At 44.0% G+C, this 12223-nt stretch overlaps 1 protein-coding gene across 1 annotated transcript in view; it reads right to left on the bottom strand.

The window, feature by feature from the left end:
- The window catches only part of UNC119 (unc-119 lipid binding chaperone), a 305121-nt gene that overhangs the window by 126622 nt on the left and 166276 nt on the right, over positions 1 to 12223 (bottom strand). Inside the window, exon 2 of the mRNA XM_053706201.1 lies at positions 4452 to 4565. Coding sequence (XP_053562176.1) covers positions 4452 to 4565 — 114 coding nt within the window. The remainder of the gene's footprint in view (positions 1 to 4451; positions 4566 to 12223) is intronic.

Raw genomic sequence — 12223 nt, 5'->3', positions numbered from 1 at the left:
TAGGTTCCCTAAATGAAGAACTATCTTCCAGAGGGATAGTGGTACTCTTAGCTAGTGTTGAAATGGCACTATCCACCTTAGGGATGGAACCCCACAAATCCAGCTGAGAATTGGGGACCGGGAATAACTTCTTAAAAGTTGACGAAGGCGGGGGAAAAAAAAAAAAAAAAAGAGGAGTTCCAACTCTTTCCCATTCACTACTGATAATATCCGCCATGCAAACTGGGACAGGAAAAGTTTGAGGGGCCTTTCTGTCCTCATAAACCCTGTCTAACTTAGGAATCTTAGGTTCCTCAGGCAGTTTTGCTTCTGGAATCTCTAACATAGACAGAACCTCCTTTAGTAAAAAACGCAGATGCTCCATCTTAAATATGAAGGAGAGCTCCTCGGAAGGAGGGGGTTTAGTAAATGATGTCTCAGACTCAGAGAATTCACCCTCTGACGCTACAGAGGTTAACTCATCCTTGGACAATTGAGAAATACTAGCTAAATCCAATTAGAAACTAGCAAAATCTAATACAGTAGAACTGTGTTTAACCTTTCTCTTTCGCTTCCCAGAGATAGGTAAGGCACTCAGGGCCGCAGACACAGCAGATTTAATCTGTGAGGTCAAATCCACAGGGAAGAACCCCCCTCCAACCGGAGTATAAGGTGTGCTGCGAGAAACAGCATGTGAAGCAGTTTTTGAGGATAGGGTAGGCATCTCCCGGACCACAGAATCCTGAGAGGTTGATGGCTCAGAGGGACTATTTATGCTAGGGGGGTTAGCAGATTTAGCTCCCTTTTTAGACTTCAGAAAGGTACCCAGGCAATTGGAACAAAATTGAGCAGGAGGACAAACCACCGCCTCCTTGCAGTATAAACAAGTATTATTCAGAATAGAAGGTGCAGAATTTTCTAACTTATTATCAGAGTCCTCCATTGCTGGAGATGCAATCCCACAGTAAGAAAACATAATTTATGCTTACCTGATAAATTTATTTCTCTTGTAGTGTATCCAGTCCACGGATCATCCATTACTTATGGGATATTCTCCTTCCCAACAGGAAGTTGCAAGAGGATCACCCACAGCAGAGCTGCTATATAGCTCCTCCCCTAACTGCCATATCCATTCATTCGACCAAAACAAACAGAGAAAGGAGAAACCATAGGGTGCAGTGGTGACTGTAGTTTAATTAAATTTTAGACCTGCCTTAAAATGACAGGGCGGGCCGTGGACTGGATACACTACAAGAGAAATAAATTTATCAGGTAAGCATAAATTATGTTTTCTCTTGTTAAGTGTATCCAGTCCACGGATCATCCATTACTTATGGGATACCAATACCAAAGCTAAAGTACACGGATGATGGGAGGGACAAAGCAGGGATTAAGCGGAAGGAACCACTGCCTGAAGAACCTGTCTCCCAAAAACAGCCTTCGAAGAAGCAAAAGTATCAAATTTGTAAAATTTTGAAAAAGTGTGAAGCGAAGACCAAGTCGCGGCCTTGCAAATCTGTTCAACAGAGGCCTCATTTTTAAAGGCCCAGGTGGAAGCCACAGCTCTAGTAGAATGAGCTGTAATTCTTTCAGGGGGCTGCTGTCCAGCAGTCTCATAGGCTAGGCGTATAATACTCCGAAGCCAAAAGGAAAGAGAGGTTGCCGAAGCTTTTTGACCTCTCCTCTGTCCAGAATAAACAACAAACAGGGAAGATGTTTGATGAAAATCTTTAGTAGCTTGTAAGTAAAACTTCAAGGCACGGACTACGTCCAGATTATGTAAAAGACGTTCCTTCTTTGAAGAAGGATTAGGACACAATGATGGAACAACAATCTCTTGATTGATATTCTTGTTAGAAACCACCTTAGATAAAAACCCAGGTTTGGTACGCAGCACTACCTTATCTGCATGAAAAATCAGATGAGGAGAATCACATTGTAAGGCAGATAGCTCAGAGACTCTCCGAGCCGAGGAAATAGCCATCAAAAACAGAACTTTCCAAGATAAAAGCTTAATATCAATGGAATGAAGGGGTTCAAACGGAACTCCTTGAAGAACTTTAAGAACCAAGTTTAAGCTCCATGGGGGAGCTCCTCTGTTTCAGACATGTTTGTACAGACTAGCAAGCTTGGAAAACACTTTAAAGCAAGTTAACAAGCAATATAAAAAATGTTACTGTGCCTTTAAGAGAAACAAATTTTGACAAAATTTGAAATAACAGTGAAAAAAGGTAGTTACACAAACAAAATTTTTACAGTGTATGTAACAAGTCAGCAGAGCATTGCACCCACTTGCAAATGGATGATTAACCCCTTAATAACAAAAACAGAATAATAAATGACAAAAACGTTTTTTAAACACAGTCACAACTGCCACAGTCTACTGTGATTGTTACCCTCCTCAAACACGACTTTGAAGCCTTTTGAGCCCTTCAGAGATGTCCTGTATCATGCAGAGTGTAGCTGAATGTCTCTGTCAGTATTTTTAGCTGCACAGAAAAGCACTAAAATAGGCCCTTCCCACTCATATTGCAACAGTGGAAAGCTTCAGGAAACTGTCTCTAGGCAGAAATCAAACCAGCCATGTGGAAAAAAACTAGGCCCCAATAAGTTTTGTCACCAAACATATATAAAAACGATTAACATGTCAGCAAACGTTTTATATTACATTTTTATAAGAGTATGCATCTCTATTAATAAGCCTGATACCAGTAGCTATCACTGCATTTAAGGCTTTACTTACATTAATCCGGTATAAGCAGCATTTTCTAGCAAATTCCATTCCTAGAAAAATATTTTTCTTCTAAATACTGCCTGAGATAAACAGCACACTCCGGTACCATTTAAAAATAACAAACTTTTGATTGAAGAAATAAACTAAGTATAAAACACCACTCTCCTCTTACGACCTCCATCTTTGTTGAGGGTTGCAAGAGAATGACTGGATATGGCAGTTAGGGGAGGAGCTATATAGCAGCTCTGCTGTGGGTGATCCTCTTGCAACTTCCTGTTGGGAAGGAGAATATCCCATAAGTAATGGATGATCCGTGGACTGGATACACTTAACAAGAGAAAACAGATTTAAACAACAATTTCTCTGGGACTTGTATTTTTAATAAAAAGAGGCACCCTTATGACCCCAATGGCTGGGGCACTCACCACCTCCTAGACCCAGACAGTTAGACAGAGCAGATTTAAACTGTGTGATAAAATCCGCAGGGAAGAAGCCCCCTCCAACCAGAAAGGTTAAACATAGTTCTACTGTATTAGATTTTGCTAGTTTCCAAATGGATTTAGCCAGAACGCTCTCCGTAAGATTGCCAGATTTCCTGTAGTAAGATTGCAAGGAAAACGAATGAGCCGCACCCAATTACGTGGTGTGCAAGAAGGGACCTCCCCTGCTATGAGAAAAAGTGTGCAAAGATATTAGAAGCTACGCAACTCACAAAACGAAAGTGATACCTGTGTGTTCTATTCCCAAAAGTATGCAGTCTATTTGAGACCAAACCTTCACAATGTGTATAAAATATATATATATATATATATATATATATATATATATATATATATATATATATATATATGTATATGTGTATGTATGTGTGTGTGTGTGTATATATATATATATATATATATATATATATGTATATGTGTATGTATGTGTGTGTGTGTGTATATATATATATATATATATATATATATATATATATATATATATATATATATATATATATATATATATCCCCCCCCAAACTGTTTCAAATTAATCTCTAAATTAAAGAAGAAACCCTTGTTCCTATTAAGTTCCTAAGTTGTTCCTATTAAGGTTATGAGGAGTCACACTGTGACCCTAATAATCTGAGTCCCTACTAAATAGTAAAATAAAGCAGACTTACCCTCCAGGATCTATGCTGTGGAACAGATACAGCCTTGCCGCGGTGTTCTGACAGGGACCAGTGTGTAAAAAGGAAAGCAGTGTAACTCGTTAACACTGATTGCCCAGGAGCTGTTAGTCTGGATCGATTTGTAGAAAAACTTTCCCTGCATCTCCAGACTCTAATGTTCATCAATACTCTCACTGAGAGGTTTATATGATTACTTAAAACTCCAGTCCTTTCTTGAAGGAAACATATCCATTTAAGGACTGAATCTTCTGACACTTCTCTGCAATCCTCCTCTAGTGACAAAAGGCAAAGAATGACTCTGGTGGGGATGGGGGAAGTGGGAGGGATATTTAAGCCTTTGGCTGGGGTGTCTGCCTCCTCCTGGTGGCCAGATGTTGTATTCCCAACAGTAAAGAATTAAGTCCCTGCCTTATGGAAAGAAAGTATGCAAAAATTTTAGTGCAGCTATTTTGTAGCATACTTAATAATAATACATACATACATAATTTTTAGATCAAGCATAAAAATAGGGTGGCAAAGGTAAGTGGTATCCTGTTACAAATAGTATTAGATACTTTTTGCACTTACCAGATGCTGGAGGCTTTGTGATTTCAAACAGCACTGTACTAGACTCCATGTCCCGGATTTTAAATCTTGTAAAATCTATTTTGTATATATTTTCATCAGGTGTGCATAAGTAATCTAAAAGAAAAAAATATGGTTAGAAATGTGTTCTGCCAGAAACATTTAAAAAAAAAAAAAAAATTCACAGAAGTATTAAGAAAAATATTCTACATATAAAAGTTTGTATCTGTATGGACACATTCGTTTTATATACATGGGAACAGTCTCACAAAGTAGTAGAAAACTCTACAAGTAGTGATCCTGCACATGAAAAAGAATACTATTTATTCACACACATTTTTAGATTGATAGATAGATGATCTAAAGTAAAGTTACTTAAAGTTTCATGATTCAGATAGATCATGCAATTTTCACCAACTTTCCAATTTACTCCTATTTCGTCTGTTCTCTTGTTATTCTTTGTTAAAAAGCATACCTAGGTAGGTTTAGATGCAGCAATGCACTACCAGGAGCTAGCGTCTTGTCATTAGCACACAGATGTGTACAGTTAACTCCAGCTAGCTAGCTCAGTGGTGAATTGCCACTCCTAGGTTTAGTCTTACACAAAGGAAATTTGATATAAACTGAAAAAATAGATAAACTGAAAAAATAAAATTATGCTTACCTGATAATTTCCTTTTCTTCTGATGGAAAGAGTCCACAGCTGCATTCATTACTTTTGGGAAATCCACCAGGAGGAGGCAAAGAATAACCAGCCAAAGGCTTAAATACTCCTCCCACTCCCCTCATCCCCCAGTCATTCTGCTGAGGAACAAGGAACAGTAGAAAAAATATCAGGATGAAAGGTGCCAGAAGAATATTAGGACGCCCCACATAAAATTACGGGTGGGGAGCTGTGGACTCTTTCCATCAGAAGAAAAGGAAATTATCAGGTAAGCATAATTTATATTTTTCTTCTTAAATGGAAAGAGTCCACAGCTGCATTCATTACTTTTGGGAAAACAATACCCAAGCTATGGAGGACACTGAATGCCAAGACAGGAGGGTACAATAGGCGGCCCATACTGAGGACACCAGGCTTGAGCCTCTACCCAATAAAATACCCTGCTTCGTCCGAAGCCGAGAAAACTTTAAAAGGAAAAGCCCCAAAGACACTGACTCGCAGTTAGTCCAGAAGCCAAACTAGAGACTGCAAACTGACTCGGCTGAGCAACAGTCCTCCAGGAGACACCGTAGCCCAAAAAACGGCCCCCCACCGCTCATCTCCACAAATGAAGGAGACACCAGCCGAAACCCCCAAGGGAACAAGGCAAAGGAGAACCAAGGAAACCGAAAGTTCCCTAATACAAAAAAGAACACCTCCACAAGTGAGTCCAGCTCACAGAGACCCAAAGGGGCCCAAAAAGGGAAAGGAGGCCATGCTAATACCAAGCGAAACCCGGGATAAGACCGGGCACAGAGCCAGAACAGACGTCTCTCCAACATCCTGCAAGCACGGAATGCAACTGAAGAGGCAAATTCCTCCCAGTGTCTGACCATAGAATACCAAAGCATTCGACCATGAAAAAGTGTGTAATACACCCAGGCAAAAAAAAAACAAGTTTGAGAACATAGATTCCATAACAGGACGACATAGAGGGTACTTGCGAGGAAGCAGAAGCAGTCAAGCAAGAAACAGACCGCAAAAGCAACCCCAAGACAGAGGGCACGAGAAGGAGAATATACCCTCAGAACCCAAAGTAAGAGTAAACCCTCTTCTAATAAATAGAGCAAGTTTAAAGGAAAATCTATACCCTAGCAGACTAAGCCAACAGTATAGACTCAACAAAGCTCACACATCCAGAGGAGACTGCATCCCGAACGCAGCTCCTTAGACTGCTCAGCCATCCTGACCTGCAGACCCACACCCAGCTGGACCAACTAATCCTCAGGGATCCAAGACAGGGGAACAAAAGAATCCTGAAACAGGTACAGGAACGAGCCTAAGGATAGCACAGCCATCCCCACAGAGTACAAGTACAACCCGACTCTGAAAACAGACAACAAGGCCATAAGACCTAAGGATCTATCAAAATAAAGGCCCAACAAGTCTGCTTGGAGCCAGCAAGACCCCAGGGGGAACCAATCCCACCTTTCCGCCTCCCATCCAGGAGAAGCCCCAAGCAAGGACTCCATCTCCATAGGGAAGAGAATATCCCCTAAAGAAAAGGGATGATGCCAGAAGGGCAACAACTGTCCTCAAGGTCCGAAGTCACCGGGCTCATGGGAATAGAATTTCCCAACACAGATGTCCTAGAAAAGGACCCCCCTTCAAGTAGCTTGCCAAGCAGAGGCACAGCCAACCCATTCGCTAGCAGCACAGGGAATCCACAGAACACTGGCAAGCTGACCAGGGGAATGCAACCCTAAGGCGAAACCAGAAATTGGAAATCCAACGCCAGCAGCTGGGTATGAACCAACCACCCTTGAGGCTCAAGCCACACGGCTAACCACCAGATGAAATGGGCTACTCTGTGGCAAAGAGTAAAAAATACTCCGAAAACCTGGCCAACCATGACCAGGTTAGGTAGATGGAGCAAGGACATAGCCCAAGTTCCCACTACCATGGAACACACCGACTAGCTCTGAGATCCAAGATTCCAAAACCACCCAAGACTGTCAGGAAAAAGGCCAAGCAAGGCTTCAGCAACCGGAAGTCTCAGGGAGCAAAAAACAGGTCCGGACACCTAATAGTTAAGGCAAACCTTACCCTAGAACTAAACACTTCAACTGGCCAAAAAGCCAGACACAAGGGTATAGATCCATATCCAGAGATTCCGGATAGCGAGAACTCCTCGAAAGCCCAGACCAAAGGAAGGAACTACTCCTAGCTAAAGTCCAACGCTCCAAGGAGCAAGGCTAGAAGTCGTATGAAGATACTTCTCAGAGCCTCAGGACAACCAAGGGATACCTTTGAGGCAAAAAAATCCTACTAGCAGAACTAGTCTCCCTATCACCCTCGCACAAGCAGAGGACACAAGGAAGAGAAAGGCACTAAGCCTACCCAGCTCCGGAAAACCCTGAGCTAAACAAAGTCCCCTCAGGGAACAACCATAACCAGGAAACACAGATCCCTAAAAGGAAATCCAACTCACCCGGAGACAATGGAAGACCCAAAGGTCTCTAATAACTCAGACAGACAGTACACATCAAAGAGTAAGAGCTGCATCTAGATACACTACAAACAGCTTACACGTACACCTGCAAGGTGTCAAGAGCTGCAACTGGTTTCAAACTGCATGCTAGACAGCTATCCTGTACAGCTTTGGGATCAAGCCCAAAAGGACAATCCAGAGGCCTAAAAATGAAGGCCAAACCGCTCAACTGTGGTAAGGGGCATTAAGCCCTCAAACCCTCCACCACATGGGGAGGAAAACTCTAAGTTCTGATGAAATCACATGTCAGATAGAGTGACGCAGCGGAAACTCCCCTGCCCGTCCATCTATGACTGAAGGCTATAAGGACTGAAACAATCCTTCCCACCTCACGGACCTACAGGTCCTCTCGAATGCTTAGATGAACATGAAAAACAATGATAACCTGAGCACTCGGCGCTTCTACCGAACCAGCCGAGAAGAACAGCACCACGTGTCTGAACAGCCGCAAGACCGAACAAACGCGACAGGACTAGCCTGCAACAAGGGCCCTAACCGGCAAGCTGTATAAATTCTCCCTCATAGGGGAAAAAACAGAAAAACAAAATTTATGCTTACCTGATAAATTTATTTCTCTTGTGGTGTACCCAGTCCACGGATTCATCCATTACTTGTGGGATATTCTCCTTCCCAACAGGAAGCTGCAAGAGGATCACCCACAGCAGAGCTGTCTATATAGCTCCTCCCCTAACTGCCACCTCCAGTCATTCGACCGAAGACGAGCAAGAGAAAGGAGAAACTATAGGGTGCAGTGGTGACTGTAGTTTAAAAATAAAAAACACCTGCCTTAAAATGACAGGGCGGGCCGTGGACTGGATACACCACAAGAGAAATAAATTTATCAGGTAAGCATAAATTTTGTTTTCTCTTGTAAGGTGTATCCAGTCCACGGATTCAACTATTACTTGTGGGATACCAATACCAAAGCTATAGGACACGGATGAAGGGAGGGACAAGGCAGGCGCTTAAACGGAAGGCACCACTGCCTGTAAGACCTTTCTCCCAAAAATAGCCTCCGAAGAAGCAAAAGTATCAAATTTGTAGAATTTAGAAAAAGTATGAAGCGAAGACCAAGTCGCCGCCTTACAAATCTGTTCAACAGAAGCCTCATTTTTAAAAGCCCATGTGGAAGCCACCGCTCTAGTGGAATGAGCTGTAATTCTTTCAGGAGGCTGCTGGCCAGCAGTCTCATAAGCTAAGTGGATTATACTTCTTAACCAAAAAGAAAGAGATGTTGCTGAAGCCTTTTGGCCTTTCCTCTGTCCAGAGTAGACAACAAACAATGCAGATGTTTGACGAAAATCTTTAGTAGCTTGTAAATAAAACTTTAAAGCTCGAACCACGTCAAGATTGTGTAAAAGACGTTCTTTCTTTGAAGAAGGATTAGGACACAGTGACGGAACAACAATCTCCTGATTGATATTCTTATTAGATACCACCTTAGGAAGAAACCCAGGTTTGGTACGCAAAACTACCTTATCTGCATGGAAGATCAGATAAGGGGAATCACACTGCAAGGCAGATAACTCTGAAACTCTTCGAGCCGAAGAGATAGCTACCAGAAACAGAACTTTCCAAGATAAAAGCTTGATATCTATGGAATGCAGAGGTTCAAACGGAACCCCTTGAAGAACTTTAAGAACTAAATTTAAACTCCATGGCGGAGCAACAGGTTTAAACACAGGCTTGATTCTAACTAAAGCCTGACAAAACGCCTGAACGTTTGGAACATCCGCCAGACGCTTGTGCAAAAGAATAGACAGAGCAGAAATCTGTCCCTTTAAGGAACTAGCTGACGATCCCTTCTCCAATCCTTCTTGGAGAAAAGATAATATCCTGGGAATCCTGACTTTACTCCATGAGTAACCCTTGGATTCACACCAATGAAGATATTTACACCATATCTTATGATAAAATTTTCCTGGTGACAGGCTTTCGAGCCTGAATTAAGGTATCAATGACCGACTCGGAGAAACCACGTTTTGATAAAATCAAGCGTTCAATCTCCAAGCAGTCAGACGCAGAGAAATTAGATTTAGATGGTGTGGCAAACCTAGCCACTTCTGGACTATAACATAAGAAAGGTTGTCTATAGGCTGTATATTGTGCTATGTAGATGTGACAGACCCTTCTGTCAGCACTGAAAGAGTTAACTGTGTTCAGCTTTAGCCTCAGCTATTGTGCACTGTCATTAATGTTATTGATACACAGTCCATTGTTTAATCAACCTCAGAGAGCAGACCCTAGATGATAAGGAAAGCCAAGTGTGTGTCTGTGTTTAAATTGTTATCAGCTTGAGCAAGGTATTCTATTGTATCATGTAAAAGGGCGTGTTCCCTCCATTCAATGTACAACATTCTTTCAACCCCCCTTCTGGGGGGGGTCAGACCTGCATAAATACTGGGCATATGAGCCTTAATAAAAGTCATTCTGTTTAAACCTGACAACTGGCTGGGTTGTGAACTGCTGATTCCCTATGTAGGACATTGTTCCCTGGTGTTAACCCTTGGTATCCGGTTGGTACCGTTACAATTGGTGGCAAGCGACGGAATGAACCTTATCGCCCAGAAGAGCAACTACACAAGCCAGTAACCTCAGGAAGAGGGGGATTACTACAATACTGACTAAGATGGAAGGAGTACCAGGGACCGAAGTGAATGGAGATGGATTATTCTAAGCTAAAGAGACAAACGTAAAAGGAACTGCTAGAAGCCAGGGGAAAGATAGGCAGCAGCAAACCCAAGGCTATATTAATTGCTGAGCTGATGGAGGGAGACAGAGCTCGCAGCGCTACGCCTCCAGCAGCCATGGAGGAGACCCTATACCAGAGGGAAATGAGGACCAGGCTGGAATTTTTACCCCAACCTGTACCACGGGATATGCTATCCGTGGTAATGGCAGATGTGCAGGAGTACGTGATGGCACACAGTCCGCGGAATGCATCCTCCCGAGCAGAATCCATTTTGGACGCACTCAGCAACCCAGTAAGACCCAAAATCCCATACCATGCATTTAAAATGTTTTGTGAGGAGAAGGATGAGATTGATGGGTATTTACAGGATTTTGAGAGACTGTGCGAGTTACATGATTTGGAGCAGTCCGTATGGGTGCCGGTGCTAGCAGGCAAGCTAGCCGGTAGGGCAGCGGAAGCGTATCGCGCTGTACCCAGGGAGGACAGCAAGGATTACGCTAAAGTGAAGAGAGCGATCTTGGAAAGATATGCCATTACCTCAGAGGCATACCGGCGCAAGTTTAGAGGCCTGCGCAAGCCAGAAAGAGATTCCCATGCAGAGTGGGCCCACAAGCTGGATCAAGCATCTCAGGGGTGGATACAGGCCAGCCAAGCTACCACCATGGAAGAATTGCGACAACTGATGCTGTTGGAGCAATTCTTTAACGGCTTGTCCCCAGAAGCCCAAGAATGGGCTGAGAGATCGAAAACCCCTCACCTTAACCGAAGCAGCCAGATTAGCAGACCAGCATTTTGATGCCAGGAGGCACCATGGACTACAGCCTAACAACGGACGGGCTAATATACAATGCCACACCTGCAAGCAGTGGGGACATATGGCACGTGAGTGCACCCAAAATCGGAGCAGACAAGCTTGGAACCAGGTCAGACAGAACCTGGCCCCAAGGGCGGCTGCTCACCATTACCAAACGGAGCCAGCCGCTCATGAGGTGTTGAGCACCCAAGCCGAGGAACCCCTGGGAATTCTGCATGAGGTGATGTCGGTCCAGGGACTTCGGGATTCGGGAGCTACTTTAACCCTGATAGCTCCCCATTTGGTGCCGGATACAGCACCCACTGGCGGATCCGTGGCAGTACGAGGGGCAGGGGGAGCAGTATACCGATTGCCCACTGCTAGAGTGGAGTACAGACCCCCAGTCACCCCAGCAGCTGCCAGTTACCAACCCCCGGCGCACCGCTATACCACACGGCCTCCGGCCACGAACTACCCTCAGAGAGCCCGGTTCAATTCGCGGGGCTACTCACAACCTATTCGGTGCTTTGGATGTAAGCAACTAGGGCACAAAAGACCAGAGTGTCCCCTAAACGCAGCGAATCAAGCACAGTCCTGGAGAAGACCCGCTGGCGGAATCCCACATAATCCTCAGCCTGTGGCCCGCTACGTAGAGGCGCCAGAATGCTGGGGCAGCCTACATGAAGCAGACCCCGTGCAAGCTGCCCACCGGAATAACCGGCAACGGGTTAAAGTGAATGGGAAGGAGGTCAGTTGTCTACGGGATACTGGTGCTACCATGACCTTGCTTCAAGAGAACTTGGTGCCTGAGAAACAGCACACTGGAGACACTGTGGCTGTGAGGGTAGCAGGGGGCACTGTGTTCCGCCTACCTGTTGCCAGGGTACATTTGGATTGGGGAGTGGGCGCTAGACTTGTGAATGTGGGGGTCAAGAAGGACTTACCTGCTGATGTTCTCCTTGGAAATGACTTGGCCCCCCTTGTTTCTGCCTATGCTCCCATGGATCCCGCTGATGTTAACCCTGTGACTACCCAATCCCAGTCCCTCCGGGAAGAGACGCTTCCATGTTTGGGGTGGGGGCAGTACTGAGCCAAG

Source organism: Bombina bombina, chromosome 3 (assembly GCF_027579735.1).
Source record: "Bombina bombina isolate aBomBom1 chromosome 3, aBomBom1.pri, whole genome shotgun sequence".
Lineage (NCBI taxonomy): Eukaryota > Metazoa > Chordata > Amphibia > Anura > Bombinatoridae > Bombina > Bombina bombina.
This window is presented reverse-complemented; position numbering and strand designations above follow the sequence as displayed.